The 17,792-nt window shown below is 37.8% G+C and overlaps 1 protein-coding gene across 1 annotated transcript in view; it reads left to right on the forward strand.

The window, feature by feature from the left end:
• Positions 1–1,844: 1,844 nt before the first annotated feature.
• LOC149843948 (protein BREAST CANCER SUSCEPTIBILITY 2 homolog A-like) overlaps positions 1,845–17,792 on the forward strand; it is a 39,841-nt gene continuing 23,893 nt past the window's right edge. Inside the window, exons 1-14 of the mRNA XM_090000995.1 lie at positions 1,845–1,998; positions 2,096–2,266; positions 3,645–4,498; positions 4,613–4,686; positions 4,774–4,829; positions 4,915–5,036; positions 5,126–5,280; positions 6,160–6,282; positions 6,361–6,594; positions 6,682–6,763; positions 6,841–6,891; positions 7,015–7,090; positions 7,218–7,329; positions 7,418–7,489. Of these exons, the coding sequence (XP_089857121.1) occupies positions 1,845–1,998; positions 2,096–2,266; positions 3,645–4,498; positions 4,613–4,686; positions 4,774–4,829; positions 4,915–5,036; positions 5,126–5,280; positions 6,160–6,282; positions 6,361–6,594; positions 6,682–6,763; positions 6,841–6,891; positions 7,015–7,090; positions 7,218–7,329; positions 7,418–7,489 (2,336 nt within the window). The remainder of the gene's footprint in view (positions 1,999–2,095; positions 2,267–3,644; positions 4,499–4,612; positions 4,687–4,773; positions 4,830–4,914; positions 5,037–5,125; positions 5,281–6,159; positions 6,283–6,360; positions 6,595–6,681; positions 6,764–6,840; positions 6,892–7,014; positions 7,091–7,217; positions 7,330–7,417; positions 7,490–17,792) is intronic.

Here is a 17,792-nt window from a genome sequence, read left to right on the forward strand (position 1 = left end):
ACTATTAATTTTTAAACCTTATAAAACCTACATTTTATTTTATATTTACACCTTTATCAGGATCAGAGACCTAGCAGTGCTGGCTCTGCCTGCCATACTTACGGTCACTGACTTGGTAGCGTAAAACTCTGTGGGCTTATCTCTTGCTGCTAGAGAGTCGTCACGCTTCGGCTAGCACAAGGTGGTCCACCCAAGAGATTTGAACCCAGACCGCCTGCCTAGCAGCCTAGGCTCCATCCCACTATGCCAAACACTTTGGGGTCTATAAAAACCTACGTGTCATAATCAAAATATCCAAGAGTCGATTCTAATAAAATCAAACACGTAAAACACATTTGTACAGTTAGATTTAAGAAAAATATAAAAAAAACTTGAAAAGGCCGATGGACCAGAAAAATGGTAGGTAGCTATCACATTCTCTCTCTCTCTCTCTAACTCATCTTAAACATTTCAAAAAGGAAGATACATATAATTTTTTGCTCAATCTATACCTGAAAGTGTATTTATCATTGTTATTTCCTAAAAATTGTGCTCACTCAAATCAACAACAAACAGAAAAATAATTCATCAAGTTTTAGTGTGACATGAGTCATAAACCTTTGATTGCTATGAGAACAAATGTATACATGATTACATGACTTCAGCTAAAGCATGTGTTTTACCTAAGTGAATTACACAAAATATATCTGCAAGTTCAGATTAAACAAACACTTTATATGTTCGTTTAAACAGTTCATAAGATAAGACTATTGAGACCATAATGGTTATGTTAATGTTAATATTTAATTGATTAAAATGACTAAAATACTTACAAAATAAATGACTTTGTTAAAAAATACAGTTTTTTTAGTAGGCAAGCTGGAGTTAACCGGACCCCCACCCGTTATACATCATACCATTAGGATTTGAACTTGCAATGTCTCAACACAAGGTGACGTGCACCAACAGCTCTTAAAATACACAGTTACTTTTTTAAGGTTAGAGTGAGTTTTTGTTAAAAAACAAACAAAAAGCTGAACATATTATGTGAAAAGCAACAAAAAAAAAACCGTTTTAGTAATTTAAAATTTAATAAGTGAAAGTAAGTTTTTTTATCCTAAAAAATAACTATATATTTAAAAAATGTCATTGCTTTTAAGGGCGCCTTTTATCATGGTTGAATACTGTTTATATTAGTATAATTGGTTTAAATATGAGATAAACCCATATAGATATATGTTGAAAAATATAATTTTTTTATCTCTTTATACATCATATATATTCTCTAAACTTACATTTGTATATATGCTGAAAAATTCCCAAGATATTCCTGAATAAAACCACGTATTTCAATATATCGCCAGATTTTTCTTCAATGAGGTATTCTCAAGAAATAGGGATATTTAAGCGGTTTGGATTCGGATCGGATGTTGTCAAACCAGATCTGACTAATTGGTATTGGCTAATCCGAGTTGCATTTAGGTTCCAAACTGGACGGAGAAAAAGACATATCGAATCCGAACTTTTACATGTAATCGGATTCAGATATTCATCAAATCCTGATATTTGATGGATTCATTAGCAAAACTCAAGACCAACTCTGAATTCCGAATCAGATAATTAATGGGATTCATTCAGTGACTAATTGGAGTCAGATTCGATCGAGTATAGGATAAAACCCGATCAGTTGAAAGAAAGGGATTTGGTCCAAATAGACGTTGCTTAAAATTCGGGTCAACTATGATCCGGGCGATACCCGATCCGTTTGCACATCGATGCAAGCCACTATAAAAGCCGATGGCGGGAATTCGAAAAATCCACCGCCTCGTTCCCCCAAAGATCTCCGTCGCTGCACAGAGGCAGCCATGGCTCCTCCTCGGCTGCAGTCGTGGCGGATCGTCCCCCGGAACGAGGGGTGGACGTTCGAGGCCTTTGACTTCCGGCCAACGTCACCGACGGAATCTCCCCCCTCCGGCGACTCCCCGAGGCTGCCTTCCATGGCCGACCTCCTTCTCCAAGGTAAAGATCCTCATCCCCCGATCGATTCGATCTCTACGCCATAGACGTTTTTGTTCTGTTCCTGTTTTGATTGCGGTTTCTGGGGTTTTGGAAACAGCATCTCCGGTTATTTTCAGCGATGATCCCTGCAATGCCGCCGCCGGCGATGATGGCGGAGGAAGCCGCCAGATGTTCCGGACGGGATCCGGGAAGCCCGTGGCAGTGAAGGAGTCTTCGATCAGGAGAGCGATGACCGTCCTTGGAGAGGCCGAAACCCTAACCGGTGGAGGTGATTTTTCCGGTCTCTGTTTCTTTCTTTCTCTGTAAATTGAGCGTTTTCGTGTGGTCTATAATGCAAGTATCGGCTGAGGTCGTTTTCTTTCGAGAATTGTTTGAAGTTAATTTGTATACGTCTGATTCTTGTTTACTCCATTATTTTTACGATGACCTGTGTGATAATTTTGGTTTGAAGAACAGCGTGCAAATTTATGGGAGATTCTGGTGGTTAATTTTTGGTAGCTCGGATGATCTGTTTGTGCTTTATGTAAACTGCTACCGGTCGGGCATTGTTGAGGAACAATTTTCTTAGGCGTAATAAGATAGCCAGTATTGGGGATGGTTGATCATGATGATGTTCACTTTTACTTGCACCTCATTTCGATTCAGAAAACGGAAGGCAGGTTGCTTGAACGTATTATTCCAATTTCTCTCTCCCACATTGTAATGATTGATGGCAGAAAATTGAGTTTCTGAAGTGATGTGTTTTCATATTTCCTGATCTTGCCTTCGAAGTTTAAATTCTGAATTTCTGTTAGCGTTGCTACTTGGAGCAACCATTTTTCTGGATTTGGGAGCTAAATACTAATTATAGTTTTTGAGTGCTTATCTTTTACTTGTTTCTAGACGACTAAGTTATAGCTTCCACCATAATTCTTGTTTGCTCCATATAAACATCAGTCAAAAATTGTATGCGAAATCATGATAGTATACTACTTGACTGGGGGGAGGAAACCTTTCTTTTTGGCAATGCATCCATTCACAGCCTATAGAGAAGAGTTGCTTTGTTGATGGTGGTGTGTCTTTGTTATTAATCTTCCCTGAACATTCTCAAATATCTTTTTTTTTTTTCACAAAAGATTTTTATTTGAGAAATTGGTTGTCTCATCCTCAAAAGTATCGACTGTAAGTTTGTTCAGGATTTCCCATAGCAAGCATTTTTACGAATGCACAAGGAATTAGTGCGACTTAACTGAGTACATTATATAAGGACATTCCTCGTCATTTGTTTCAAGTGATATAAGTTGCATGACTTAACTGAATACATTATATAAAGGCATTCTATGCCATTTGTTTTAAGTGGTATGAGCTGCATAACCTCAGAATAATTTCATATCTTTATCATTATGATGCAACATTGGTGGGTGGTACTTTTGCAGTCACTCTTGTGATGCCTGGGTGGGAGATAATTCTCTCGGATTTTATCTTGTTATTTATGCTTTGAGCATGACCTTGCATATTCTCTCAATGGAGTGTAGATACAGCTGAATGCTCTGTGACAAATTGATGCTTGATCTTGAAGAAGTCCCTGTTTTTTGTTAAAGTTTTCTTAATACCTGTTTTTGTTTATCTTGCATTCATTAATGTGCCTTCAGAATTTTCATGTGCAGGTCAAGCATGTCAATATCCTTCTGATGCACATTCTTGTTTCTCAAACTCACTCTTTCAGACAGGATCTGGGAAAACTGTAGATATATCTTCCAAAAGTATAAACAGAGCTAAAAATATCTTGCTATCAGAGGATAACCAAGGCCTGCATCATCCTCACGGGTGTCAACCCATTACAAGCAATGTTTGTGATACTGAGCAGTATGTGTGGGATGGTGGTGGAAATTTAGAGGACAAGTACGCATTGGATGCAGGACAGGAGGCTATTTTCAGCACTAGGCCCTTGTGCCTGAGCTCTGGTCGTAAGCGTCGACTAACTGGTCCAACATGTCTGCATTCATCTGAAAAGCAATCAGACACAGGTATATATGCCAAAACTGTGGACTGTGGAATTCAGGCCTCTGCTGCTAAAGAGCCGCCGATAAAATTTCAAACTGCTGGTGGAAGATCTATATCAGTGTCTAGTAATGCACTGAAGCGTGCAATGAACCTTCTTGGTGGTTCAGAGTTTGGGTTGTTACCCAGTGAAATGAGTTCTTGTGATTCTCTGAGTTCTTTTTCTTCAGAACACAAAGACTTCAGTCAGATTTTCTGCAACAAAGAAAATGTTCCCAATTTGAATAAAAATTTTTTGGCAGAGAAGGTGCAACCTCATTTTGGAACTCCTACCCACTCAAACCTATTCAAGTCTGCTTCTGTTAATATTAACTCTAATAGGGGCCTGCAGGACCATGTTGATCGTAGTGGCTATGTCTGTAAGAGTACTGAGAAGGAAACACCATCATTGTTGAGGGAAGCATCTTGTTTACATGACTCTTCTATTAACACTCCCATTCAGGATAAATTACAAGGAAAGGTTAGTAGTCCAAGAAAGCCATCCAATGGACCACTTGTTGATATTTCAAATAACAAACATGCAGAATCCAAAGATCTTCCCTTTAGATTGGTATCAGCTTATTGTGGGCAACAGTTCGTTAATGGTGAAAGGAGGAGATTGGGGCGGAGGAGTTCTATATCTCCTTTCAAGCAACCACGACGCTCAAGGTCATCTTCCATGATTGTCATTTTTGATGTCTACCTCTAGATCATGATGCTGGATTTCTTCCTATTGAATATTGTGTTACTCTTCAGGTTCTTTCCTCCTTTTCTGAATGGCTATCCTTGCAAGGATGTACAACCAGAGGCAGGTAAAATCTGCTAAATCATCCGTTCATAATTTTTCTCTGGTGGCACCCATAAACATTTTCTTCATAATATTTTTTTTTCTACTAGCTTTGTTACTTACCAATGGCAAAGGCTCTAGCAAGAGAAGGATTTCGGCCCACTATCCGTTTCAGCACAAGCGGAGGAGCTTGGCGGATTTTTTCCAACTGCCTCCACACCATCATAACTTGGTATATAATTCAATAATCAAGTATTCAATATAAATTGGTAAATTGCATTAGCTATTCTCGTTCTTTAATGTTGCGATTCTGTGTCTTAGGCAGAAAATTTACCAGAGAAAGTGAAGTGTATGAATGCAGAGTCTGCAGCCAGATTTACATTCAGTGCTGAACCTGAGTCTTCACAAATTGGTTTAGAAGTCCTCTGGAACATGCTAATTGAGTCGGGAGCTTCCCAGCTGAATTGTAGCAAAGAGTATGATTGACTTTTATTCTTGTTCTCTGCACCTTGTTTTTCTTAGGACTACTGTTAAAATGTATAACCCTATTCAGATATAACTTTTGTATACACATCTGTTTTAAGTAACATAACATTCCAAGAATTTTTCACTTTTGTTTGTTATCATATTCTAGAAATGGGGGATGTAACACAAGAAATGGTATCCACCTCTAATGATGAAATTCGTAATGTGATAAGCACTAGGCAAACATAAGTAATACGGATCCATAAGAACTTCCATTGAAATGATATGCAATGCCATAACTTCATTCACTGGTGGGGACTTAAAACAGTCCTATGGGAAAGACAACTAATTTTGAAAAGGTTAATGGGCACATGATTTTGGGGAAACAAACAAGCCAGATGAAACTGTTCTTGATATTGATGTAGCATTTGATCCTGCAAGAGTGTATACTAGAAGAGGGATGGCCATCTTTTTAATATTCACCACTTGGAGAACTTGTCTCAGGTTTATCAGATTTTTGATAAGCAAAGAGAATGATTGAGTTGCGGAATTGTGATGTTATAAATAGAGGGAGCCTTGCAACTCGACATAGTGCAAGTAAACTTGGACTGACTGACTTATGACTAGAAGGAAGTCAAAAGGTGACTGTGGATTAGGTAGAACATAATGCATGGAAATATAACATCTTAAAGACAAGTGCTGAAGTTGATATAGTGGTTTTGGATGTTGACCTATATGCAATATAGAATTGTATCGGTTATTACAGCTAGGTGCTTCACCAAATGGGTGAATATCTTATATCTTTACTTGCTGTTGTCATGTTCAATTTCATTTTAATACTGTAATAACTCAATTCTTACAAAATATAATCTGTTTCTATGCTTCTGTAGGTGGACTTCTAACCACTACAAGTGGATAGTATGGAAACTTGCTTGTCTTGAAAGAAACTATCCTGCTCAAGCTAGAGGAAAACTCTTGACAGTACATAACGTTCTTGAGGAATTGAAATACAGGTCATTTGCTTGAAGAATTTTCAGTTTAAATATGATGCTTATCCCTTATGATTCATGTTCTGCTACTTTTAAGAACAGATATGAGAGAGAAGTAAATCATGGACACAGATCAGCAATTAAGAAAATCTTGGAGGGTGACTCTTCGTGCTCCTCAATGATGATTCTATGTGTTTCTGCTGTTCGTTCCTATCCCACTGAAAAGGTTGAAACTTTAGACAAAGCTAGGGCTGTGGCCAGAAATTCAACCTCTGTTGATGATTTAGGTAATGGACTCAAATGTGAAGCAGCCAAAATAGAACTAACTGATGGATGGTGAGCATATGACTTGTCCTACATGATATTGTCAGACATTAAATATACCAGCTAGTATAAGTTGCTTCTCCCTTTTTTTGTGTGTAGGTACTCCTTGAATGCTATTTTGGATGTGCCATTATCCAAGCAACTTGCTTCAGGAAAGCTCTTTGTAGGACAGAAATTGCGGGTACTTGCATGATCTCATTATAGCTTGGTAATCCTTGGGAAACACTTATAGCTGATGTGAACTGTTGACTCTTACAGATATGGGGAGCTAGCTTATCTGGCTGGGTTGCACCTGTGGCTCCACTTGAGGTACTTGGTTATCATACCATAGCTTGTATTTTGCAATTATAGGACAAGATGTTAGGTCTCTCTCTCTCTCTTTACCTCGTCTATCCACCCACCCCTGAATGTTGTCCATGCATTTGTTTGAAGGCTGGTGATAATGTTGCATTGCTACTCCACATAAATGGAACTTTTCGCACCCATTGGTCTGAGCGACTAGGATTTTGTAAGCACTCATGACCAACTTCTCGTTATCTCTTTCTTGTTGATCAAGAACAATATTTATGCAATGCATTTGTCATGACTTCTATCTGCAGTCTTTCTTAGTATGTGTTCTTTATGTCATTTTCCAGGCAAAGGCTACAGAGCCCCACTGTCATTCAGGTGTATCAAGGTTAATGGAGGTCCAGTTCTGAGGACGCTAGTTGGGGTCACACGACTATATCCACTGCTATATAAGGAAAGGTGTAATAAGGATAATTAGTGGAAGTTTGCAACCTATAGTTGATGTACTTTTTTGGCCAGTACCAACACATTTTATTTTGGTGTTCAGGCTCCAACAAGGTGGCTCTATCATTAGATCAGAAAGAATAGAAACTAAAATTTTGCAAATATACAAACAAAGGTAACCTTTTTGACAGCTGTCCGCATGATGTATGACTACTCAAATGGATTTGTATGTATCTTCTAATGATGATCTATCACTTGTGGGCAAATAATCGGCTGACCATTGTTGCTGTTTTGCTTTGTTAGTGGGAACTCCCACTAACAAAGCAAAACAGCAACAATGGTCTTATGGTCTGAATTTAGTTCTTCGAGAGTACTGGTCCCACTGTCTGTAAGGGATCTCATGATTTCAGGCTGGATTATTAGCCAATTCATTTTCCCAACTGGTTGTAATATGCTCCTATGATGATTGGGGATTTTGTCTGACAACCATTGGAAGCACATTATTTCTAGAACCCCCACTAATAAAGACAGCAAGCTGTAACTTGTATAGATTGAGCTCATTTTGCCTTCCCCACGTGCAGGTGTTATGCATTCTTGTACATGTGTGGTGCAGGATCTGAGATTTGTTATGCTTGTATTTTTTGCTTTGCAGACACAATTTAGGGCACGTTCGGTTCTTAGTTGTCATAGGCGCTAGGCGGCGAGCCTCTAAAAGGCCTAGGCGGCTTAGGCGGTACCCAAAAACAAAACAAAACATAAAAAACATAATAAGAAACATGTATATTGTCTTCTCTTTCTTCTTCTTCTTCCTCTCCTCCTCGAAGAAGAAAACACATGATATGCCTTAAAAAAACAAGCCTAGGCGGCAATATAGGGCCCCATTGCCCAGATTTGGTCACCCAGGTGGTGGGGCTGCGCCTAGGTCGCCTAGGTGCTACCTTTGACAACTAAGGTTTGGTTGGATCATTCTGATTTACTTTCTCATTTGAATGAGAAAGTGAATATGATTTGTACAAGCAGCCGAACATAAAAAGTTAAGCTGTGAGAAAGTGAATCTCATTTGCCTTTGCAAATGAGTCACTTTCTAATTTGCTTGAGATTCAAAATCACATGAGACCCCATGTGATTCTGGATCTCAAGCAAATTAGAAAGTGATTCTGAATCATGTTTTTTGAAAGGAGCAGCCAAACATACCCTTATTGTCACATAGAAAAAGGAAATGCTTACATACATTTCAGTCATACTCATATGCGCTTACTCATGGAAGAAAAGAATGCATTTAATACCATTGTATGTGTGTGAATACATGCTTATTACTTGTTACATCCATTGTCAAAGTTTTTTGCATCTGCAGATTCACAATTTTCAACACTCAGTGACATTAAACTTCGTTATTTTCTTTATTGGGATTCTTGTCTTTAAATTAAACAAGTAACTAAATGTAGCTAAATATTTATCATCTCCAAGTGTTTCAGTTATTTATAATACTTGAATTCTATTTAATAATCGTTATACTACTACATTGACATTCTTGTATTTTTGAGTCTTTTTTTTAATTTTATATGGAATCTCCATTGGCCATTCTTTTTTCTATAACAGAAGTTCCTATTTTAATTGTTCACTGCAATAGAAAGTCTGGAATGCTTGTAGTGCTGGATAACAAATGTAAATACAGCAAATGTTTTAGTGCGGAAATGATAAGGAGAGTGGAACAAGAAAATATATGCCACTCTAGGAATGGGTCAAGATCTTTGTGATCGTGGCACTGATTAGCATGCATGTTCTGTGTAGACTGTCAGAATTCCTGCAGAAATCAAAGACGAGAGAGAGAGAGAGAGAGAGAGAGAGAGAGAGAGAGAGAGAGAGAGAGAGAGAGAGAGAGAGCTCTGATATTGTTGGGAATCGGCAGCCCTGTATCCTTCACACAGGCTGCGCTAATACATCATTAGCCTTAATAGGGTTACAGTAATTTACACGTGGACAAAGGTGCCCCTGTAGTAACTCATTACATTAAAATACAAACCCTGGGAATGGGTATGGATCCTTTATTGAATGGATCCATATCAAGCCCATATTCTAATACCCTCCCTCAAGTTGTGCATGGGAGTGAACCATGTGCAACTTGCTCTTCAGATACCAGAAACGTTGACTTGTAAGACCTTTTCTAAACATATCAGCAATTCGGTCTTCTGAAGGCACATAAACTGGTTCAATCTCTTTGTCTGCTATCTTTTGTCTGATGAAATGTTGATCAATCTCGATATGCTTAGTTCGACTGTGATGAATGGGATTGAATGCAATTTGTATAGCACTTTTATTATCACATATAAGTGTCGAATTTGAGATATCCTCCCCCATCTCTGTGAGTAGATGCCTAATCCAGGTCACTTCTGCAGTGGTGGCTGTCATAGATCTATACTCTGCCTCTGTGCTAGACCTTGCCACATCCTTCTGTTTTCTGCTACTCCATGAGACAGGATTTCTTCAAATGAAAACACAGTATCCTGAAACAGACCTCCTCTCACATGGATCCCCTGCCCAGTCTGCATCTGTATAGGACAATATGTTATGTTTTGGTGACTTCCATAAAGATTGAATATATATAAGTCCATCGCCTACCGTTCCTTTTAGATAGCGAATGATGTGTTTGACAACATCCATGTGACCAGTCTTTGGTTCATGCATGAACTGAGGTACTTGATTAACAAAATATACAATATCTGGTCTAGTAAAAGTAAGATATTGCAACATACCCACTAAACTGCGATACTTGACTGCATCAGGATATAACTCACCATCACAAATACTGAGCTTTTGGTTGACAACACTGGGTGTAGGTAGAGGTTTACAATCTGTCATTCCCAGAGTTACCGGAAACACATATGTATAAGGAGAAGCGCGCTTCCCCGAGACGCGTTTCGGAAGCGCGAAACGCGACGCTTCCGAAACGCACAGGGAAGCGCACATAAAAAAGAAGAAGCGCGTCCCCCTTTAAAGGGAAGTGCGTCCCCCTTTAAAGGGGGACACACTTCTCTTTATAGGGGGACGCGTCTCCCTTTAAAGGGAGACGCGTCCCTCTTTTAAAGGGACGCGTTTCCCTTTAAAGAAAAACACATCCCCCTTTAAAGGGAATCGCGTCCCCCTTTAAAGGGGGATGCGTTTGCGAAATACCAATTTTACCCTTTTTCAAAACGAAAATGACACGTGAAAAACAAGAAACTAAAAAAAAAATTCTGAATAAGGGCAAAACAGACATTTTAAAAAAATCGTGAAAATTTAAGAACGAAGTTTTGCTTTTTCACCCGACTCCTCTCTCTCATTTTCGGCCACCGACGACCGACGACCTCCGACGATCTGCGACCTCCGACGATCGGCGACCTCCGACGATCGGCGACCTCCGACGATCGGCGACCTCCGACGATCTGCTACCTCCGACGATCGGCGACCTCCGACGATCTGCTACCTCCGCCGATCTGCTACCTCCGACGATCGGCGACCTCTGACGATCGACGACCTCTGACGATCAGCGACCTCTGACGATCAGCGACCTCTGACGATCAACGACCTCCTCCTTTGTTGACATCCGAAGACCTCGATCGACGTTGACAATGTCTCTGTTCAGGTATGTTCCTCTCTCTTCCACTGACGTCCGGCGTCCTCTCGATTCGCTCGAGGTTATCCAAAATTTGTTGTGAGCTTACAACAAATGCGATGAGGCGAAGCGAGGCGTTGAGCCTGCGCTTCGCCTCTGAGGCGTACGCCTCAGGTACTGCACAACACTGGTTCGGGGGCAACGTCCCCAATTTTTTTTTGACATAAAATAAAAAATGGCTACAATTATTAATAAAAATCTATTTCATATAGACAAATCGAACTATTTGCTGCAGTCAGGGCTGGGTAGGACTGGGCTGGGCTACAAAAATGGATAAAAATCTATTTCATATGGAATCAGGGCTGGGCTAGCCGGCTAGGACTGGGCTTTTAAAAAAAAAATAACTGTTACGGTAGCCTCCTGAAACAGTTATTTATTTTTTATTTTTTAAAAGCCCAGTCCTAGTCCTGCCCTGATTCCATATGAAATAGATTTTTATCCATTTTTGTAGCCCAGCCCAATACCCCGCGTCGTTTTTTTTTGATATAAAATAAAAATGGCTACAATTATTAATAAAAATTTATTTCATATGGACAAATCAAACTATTTGCTGCAGTCAGGGTTGGGCTACAAAAATGGATAAAAATCTATTTCATATGGAATCAGAGCTGGGCTAGGAATGAACTTTTAATTTTTTTTAACTGGACTGGGAGGCCCATATTTTGCTTTGATGAAGAGTTTTCGAGTGATATAGGGCTGGTGTCTTACTTGTGTGGTGTGAGGTTCAGCTCGTGAGTAGAGGTTTGATTCCTTCATTCTCTCTAGAAAGTACATTTAGGGAACAGGGGATTGTTAGAGACTATTTGTTTCATTTTCTCGTTGCAATAACATGATGGTCTTTTTCTTTTGTGTTATCAATATGATGATCATTTATATTCTTATTTGAGTCCCATGAATGAACAATATATTGGTTGAGAAACATTTCACATTTTGTGGTTTAACTGAGTTTATTTGGTTGTCTTTTTTAGAAATAAGGGTTAATGCAGTATTTTTTTATCATTCTTGTAGGTTTTAACTTTTAAGTCATTTTGACGATATCTTGAATCCTGATTCCTGATCAGATTGATTGGATCACTTTTATTATTCTTTTACTGTTGGATATATATGGATTATTGATTTATTGTTTTCAATTTCAAAGTCAATGAAAAACATGTTCTGCCTCCACAAGTTGTCTTATGGTGTTTGATCTTGCAGACTTCTAGAATCTATTCTCTCCTTGATCTCTTGAAGTGATTTTGCTTTATGTTAATTCTGAACTTACATGTTGATCAAGTGAACCAAGCATGATAAAAGAAACAAAACAAAAGAGATACTTATAAGTATCCTATAATATATAAAAAATATATTATAGGAAAATTCTTGAATTCATATTATAAAAACATATTATACAAAATGTATACCAAGCATGATTGAGCTTATCATCCCTATTAAGTATGAATTCTTTGATATACCGAGCGTGGGCACACCCAGGCTCGACTCATTTACTCTATCAGAAGAGTGAGGCAACTAGTATGCTGCAGCTAGTTGTTTAAAATTTTAAATAAATATCATTATTGCTAGTAACAGTCGGTCAATATGAATTTTGTTTTTCTTCGTTGTTATGTTATTTTATTTTGGCATTTTTTCATAAATGCAAACTTTTGAAAGAACTTTTTTTTTAAATTTTGTTTGCTTTATCATAGTATATTATAGAATCATAGATCTTTCACCTCCTTAAATGATGGTTATTTATTTGTTTTAGTAATTGGTAAATTATGAGTAATGATTTGTGTTCTTCACTCTCCATCATTTACTGTTAATAATAGCTTTTTTAAAGTGTTTTAGGTTGATTCTGATACTTTTATGATGCAGATATATTTGCATGTTCTTTGCTTCATTAATGACCATCTCAAGCTATGATCACAATAATTCTGATGACGATGACGATTCTTTGTACAATTTGGAGCATGAATCATCTAGTGGTGTTGGGAAGGGCAAGAAGAGGTCTTCTGCTTGTCCGTATCAGTTTGAGGACCGAAACGAAAATTGTTTTGATGAGGAAGATGAAGAAGAATATGACTTGGATGACTACTATTCTGAAGATGACCAAGATGATGAACCACCTAGCATACATAAAACAACAGTGCTATGGCGCCATGTATTGAAACAAAAGAAGAGTGGGCAAGGAAAGCAAGGTGGAACCCAAGTTTTTATGTGCAGGCACTGCAAAAATATTTATCATGGGTCATATACTCGAGTTTTTGCACATCTCATGGGATCTTCAAAGGGACAAAGTGTTGGGATTGCCTTTTGCCCTGTAGTTGCAAAAAATGCAGAATTGACAAAAAAAATTAAGAGGCAAGTTCGTCGAGTGGAGGTTTCATCAAGTGCATTTGAGTTGAGGAGATCAAGAATTGATACTCCGAAAAAGCCTATTAGTATGACTACATCATCTAGTGGAAGCCGAAAAACAATTGATATTCGTGATACCTTTAAAAAGGTAGAAAGAGATGATGTAGATCACAAAATTATCAGATTTTTGTGTGCAAATGACATACCTTTCAATGTGCTTTGATCACCATATTGGGAAGAGATGATATCTGCAGTTAGTAAAGTGCCCGGATATAAATCCCCATCATATGAAAAAGCGCAAACAACATTGCTTGACAGTGAGAAAGAGTGTGTTCACAGGGAGTTAAATGAATTTCGAGAAAAGTTTGAGGAGTTTGAAGTTTCCATTGTCTCAGATGGTTGGACAAATATAAAAAACAAACACTTGATAAATATACTTGCCTCAAACTGTTTTGGCTCGATGTTCTTATATGCAAGCGATTTTTCTAATGTGCAACAGTCAACTGCAAACATTGTTGAGTTTTTGAAGACAAGATTTAAACTTGTGGGGCCTTCTAATGTAGTGCAAGTGATTACAGACAATGCAACAAATTGCAAGTTAGCAGGTGAAGAATTAAAACAAACGTACAAGTATATTTTTTGGTCACCTTGTGTTGTGCACACACTTAATTTGATCTTCAAGGATTTGACACATGAGTTTCATTGGTTGGGAGAAACATATTTACAGAGTAAAGAAATTGTGAAGTATATCACAAATCATTCAAAAGCACTAGCAATCTTTAGAAATAATGAAAAATTAGAATTAATAAAGATTGCAAAAACAAGGTTTGCTTCACATTATACTACTTTGAAACGCTTGCTTGATGTGAGGGAGAGCTTAAGGCTCACAGTAATTTCAGATAGATGGAGCGATTGAAAGCAATCATGCACGGATGAAATTATGAAAAAGGGCTATTACAACAGAAACAACTGTTCTTGATGAAGAATATTGGGATTCTGTACGTTTAGCATTATTGATTACAAAACCCATCTATAAGATGATTAAATTTTGTGATCAGGAAGGCCCTATAATTGGTGAAGTGTATGAAGGCATGGACAACATGTTGGGGGAAATCAAAGACAATCTAAAAGGACAACCATATTTATATGAAAAGATTCATAAGATTGTCTCAAATAGATGAGATAGAATGAATGTGCTTCTCCATAGTCTAGCCCACATGCTTACTCCAAAATATTACGAGTCAGAGTATCTGAAACTCCCAGCAGTAGGAGGGGTCAAACGAGTTTCTCCTAGTAAAAATTTAATTATATCTATTTAATAAAGTTTAAAGTTAAATGATTTAATTATTTAATTATTTTATTTGCATTTTCTTGTTATAGTTACTAAACATTTTTTTTTTGCAGAAAAGGATAATGATATCTTAGACGGTGCAATGCTCGCGCTTGAAGTCATATCTTCTGGAAATGAAGAGTTATCTACACTTTATAGGTCACAACTTGTGGCTTTTGCATCAAGAAGTGGAAGATTTAGCAGAAATGCAGCACGAATAGATGCACTGAATCCTACAATGTCAATGCTTAATTGATGGCGTTTTTATGGTGGTGATACACCGGAGTTGAGAACATTAGCCATTAAGGTTTTATCTCAACCTATTAACACATCTTCTGCAGAAAGAGTGTGGAGCACCTATAGTTACATTCACAATGTTAAAAGAAATAGGCTCAATGAAGATCATGCTGATACCTTAGTGTATATTCATTCCAATCTTCGATTGATTGACATGTATAATTAAACTGTGTTGTACTTTTGTTTTGGTATTTTTTTTCTTTTTTATCATTGATTGTTTATTAGCATTCATATTTTATATTCTTGTTATAAAAGGTGCAACAATCGCTATAAAGAAGGGCCTAGTCGAAAATGGGATATCAATCCAGAACTTCCTATTGTAGAAGAAAATACGTTGAGATTAAAGGATATGCGATAGAGAGATTTGGATGATAGTGCACAACAATCAAGCACTATTTCCAAATCCAAACATAAAGATGCACAACCAAGAGCTCCATTACCTCCAATAATTATACGTACAAATGAAGTTGAAGAGGATACAAATCAATCCATCAGAGCTAGTAGAACTGCAAATATACAAGAGCGACCATTAGTTCCTTATGGTCGGATTGATCGTTTCTTTAGCCGGAGACCTAGGCAAGGTATGTTGATATTGTGTTTTTTATATTTTAAATTATGGTTTTTGAACATTTTAATTTTTTAACGTATTCATTATAGGAAATGAAGGAAGGAGCAGAAGACATGGTCGTGGAGGACAAGATGCACGTGATGATGCAGAAAGTTCGCGATCTATTACTGACTTGAAGGGGAAGAGAAAGCTGACAGATTAATGAACTCTTGAATTATTATTTTTTTTTATGATGTAGTTGGAGTAGTCCAACTTAAAAACTTTTATATACAACAAGAATGCGAATTATGATCTTCTTTCGATGTATAAATTTTTAAATACTTGACAGTTGCAATATGATCATTTGTTAGATAATTACAACTTATATTATTTATTGTCTATATACATGTTTTATTTTGTCAATGATGACGTAAATCTTAGTTTTTGATAAAATAAAAATATATAATTACATTTTCGCTTCCCTTTCGATTCTTATTCGCTTCCCTTTCGCTTCTCACTCGAATCCTATGTCGCTTCCTTCTTCGCTTCTTAGGTCGCTTTCGGTTCGCTCCCTAGGTCGCTTCCGAGACGCTTCCTAGGTCGCTTTCGAGACGCTTCCTGGTTCGCTCTTAAGTCGTCCCGCGCTTCCCGCTTCCTAAAATTTTAGAAGTGCCTCGCTTCCTGCTTCCGCTTCCCGTATCGCTTCCCGCTCCCGCTTCCTCGACTGACAACTTTGGTCATTCCTGCTTTAGCCAGAAGATCAAGAGTGTATTTGTGTTGAGTTAATGACATTTTGTTATCTTGTCTGTCCACCTCTACACCAAGAAAGTATCTCAGTTCCCCAAGGTCTTTCATTTTGAACTGCATACTCAATAAAACTTTAATTCGTTGAATTTGGTCTGGAGCATTACCAGTGATCACAATATCACCAACATATATGAGTAAGAAAATCAGGGTGGTATCATTTCTGTATATAAACAGAGAATGATCTAGTTGGGAACGAAAGAAACCATGCTTCTGAATCTCTAAGGAGAAGCTTTTGAACTATGACCTGGAAGCTTGCTTCAAAGCATACAAGACTCTGGTTAACTTGCATACATACTCTTTTGGGTCTCTCTCTGTATAACCTTGAGTCTGCTCCATGTAGACCTCTTCCTTTAAATTTTCATGAAGGAATACATTTTTAACATCAAGCTGACTATGGATCCAACCATGTTCAATTGCCAAGCCAAGTATGATGCGAATAGTTCCCATTTTCACCACTGGTCTGAATGTCTCATCGTAATCCTGACCATATTCTTGAGTGAAACCCTTGGCTACAAGACGTGCCTTGTACCGTTAAATGCTACCATCCGGTTTATATTTAATTTTATATACCCATTTGGAAACAACAACATTCTTATCTGGAGGACGGCCAACTATCTCCCATGTTTGACACTCATGAAGTGCCTCGATCTCCTCATTCATCGCTTCAATTCATTTGTTAGATTGGACAACTTGATGAAAACCAAGTGGTTCATCGTGTTTTTCAATCTTGGATAGAAAAATTTGAAAGTCTATAGAAAAGTTGTCATAATTAACCCATTTTTCAATAGGATGTCTTGTCTTGCCTGATCTTCTTGGTGCTTCTCTGTTATCAGGCAATGCAACGTGTTCTTCAGCAGGTACATTTGTTTGCTCTCTGGGTCTCCTGGTATACACATTACCTTTGTATCTCAGACATGTTGTTTGTGATGCATCATCTGAAACCGTCTCACCATGTATGCCTTCAGGGATCAAAATAGTATTTTCGGCAGTATGTGAAATAAGTTCAGCACTAAGCCATGGATCATACCAATTACCAGCTGCGTCACCATGTTCTCGATTGTGATTTGCTTTACTTTCCAGAAAACTATTTTCATCAAAAACAACATTTCTTGAAATTCTAATCTTCTTATTGGCAGGATCATAACACCTGTCACCCTTATGTTCATCCGCATAACCAACAAATTGGCATATGAAGGCTTTGTCCTGAATTTTAGTTCTCATGGATTTGTCAATGTGTACATAACATGTGCATCCAAAAACTCGTAACTCATCATAATCAGGATGTGCACCAAAGAGAACATAATAGGGAGACTGATTTTCAAGGATAGGCATAGGAAGACGATTTATCACATGAGTGGCAGTGTGAAAAGCTTTTGTCCAAAGACTAATGGGCAAGGTACAACCATGCATCATACTCATTGCACTTTCCACAATATGTCTATGCTTACGTTCAACAATTCCATTTTGTTGTGGAGTGTATGGGCAAGAAACTTTATAATGTATCTCATTATATT

The sequence above is a fragment of the Nuphar pumila genome, chromosome 3 (genome assembly GCF_984573655.1).
Source record: "Nuphar pumila chromosome 3, dmNupPumi1.hap1.1, whole genome shotgun sequence".
Lineage (NCBI taxonomy): Eukaryota > Viridiplantae > Streptophyta > Magnoliopsida > Nymphaeales > Nymphaeaceae > Nuphar > Nuphar pumila.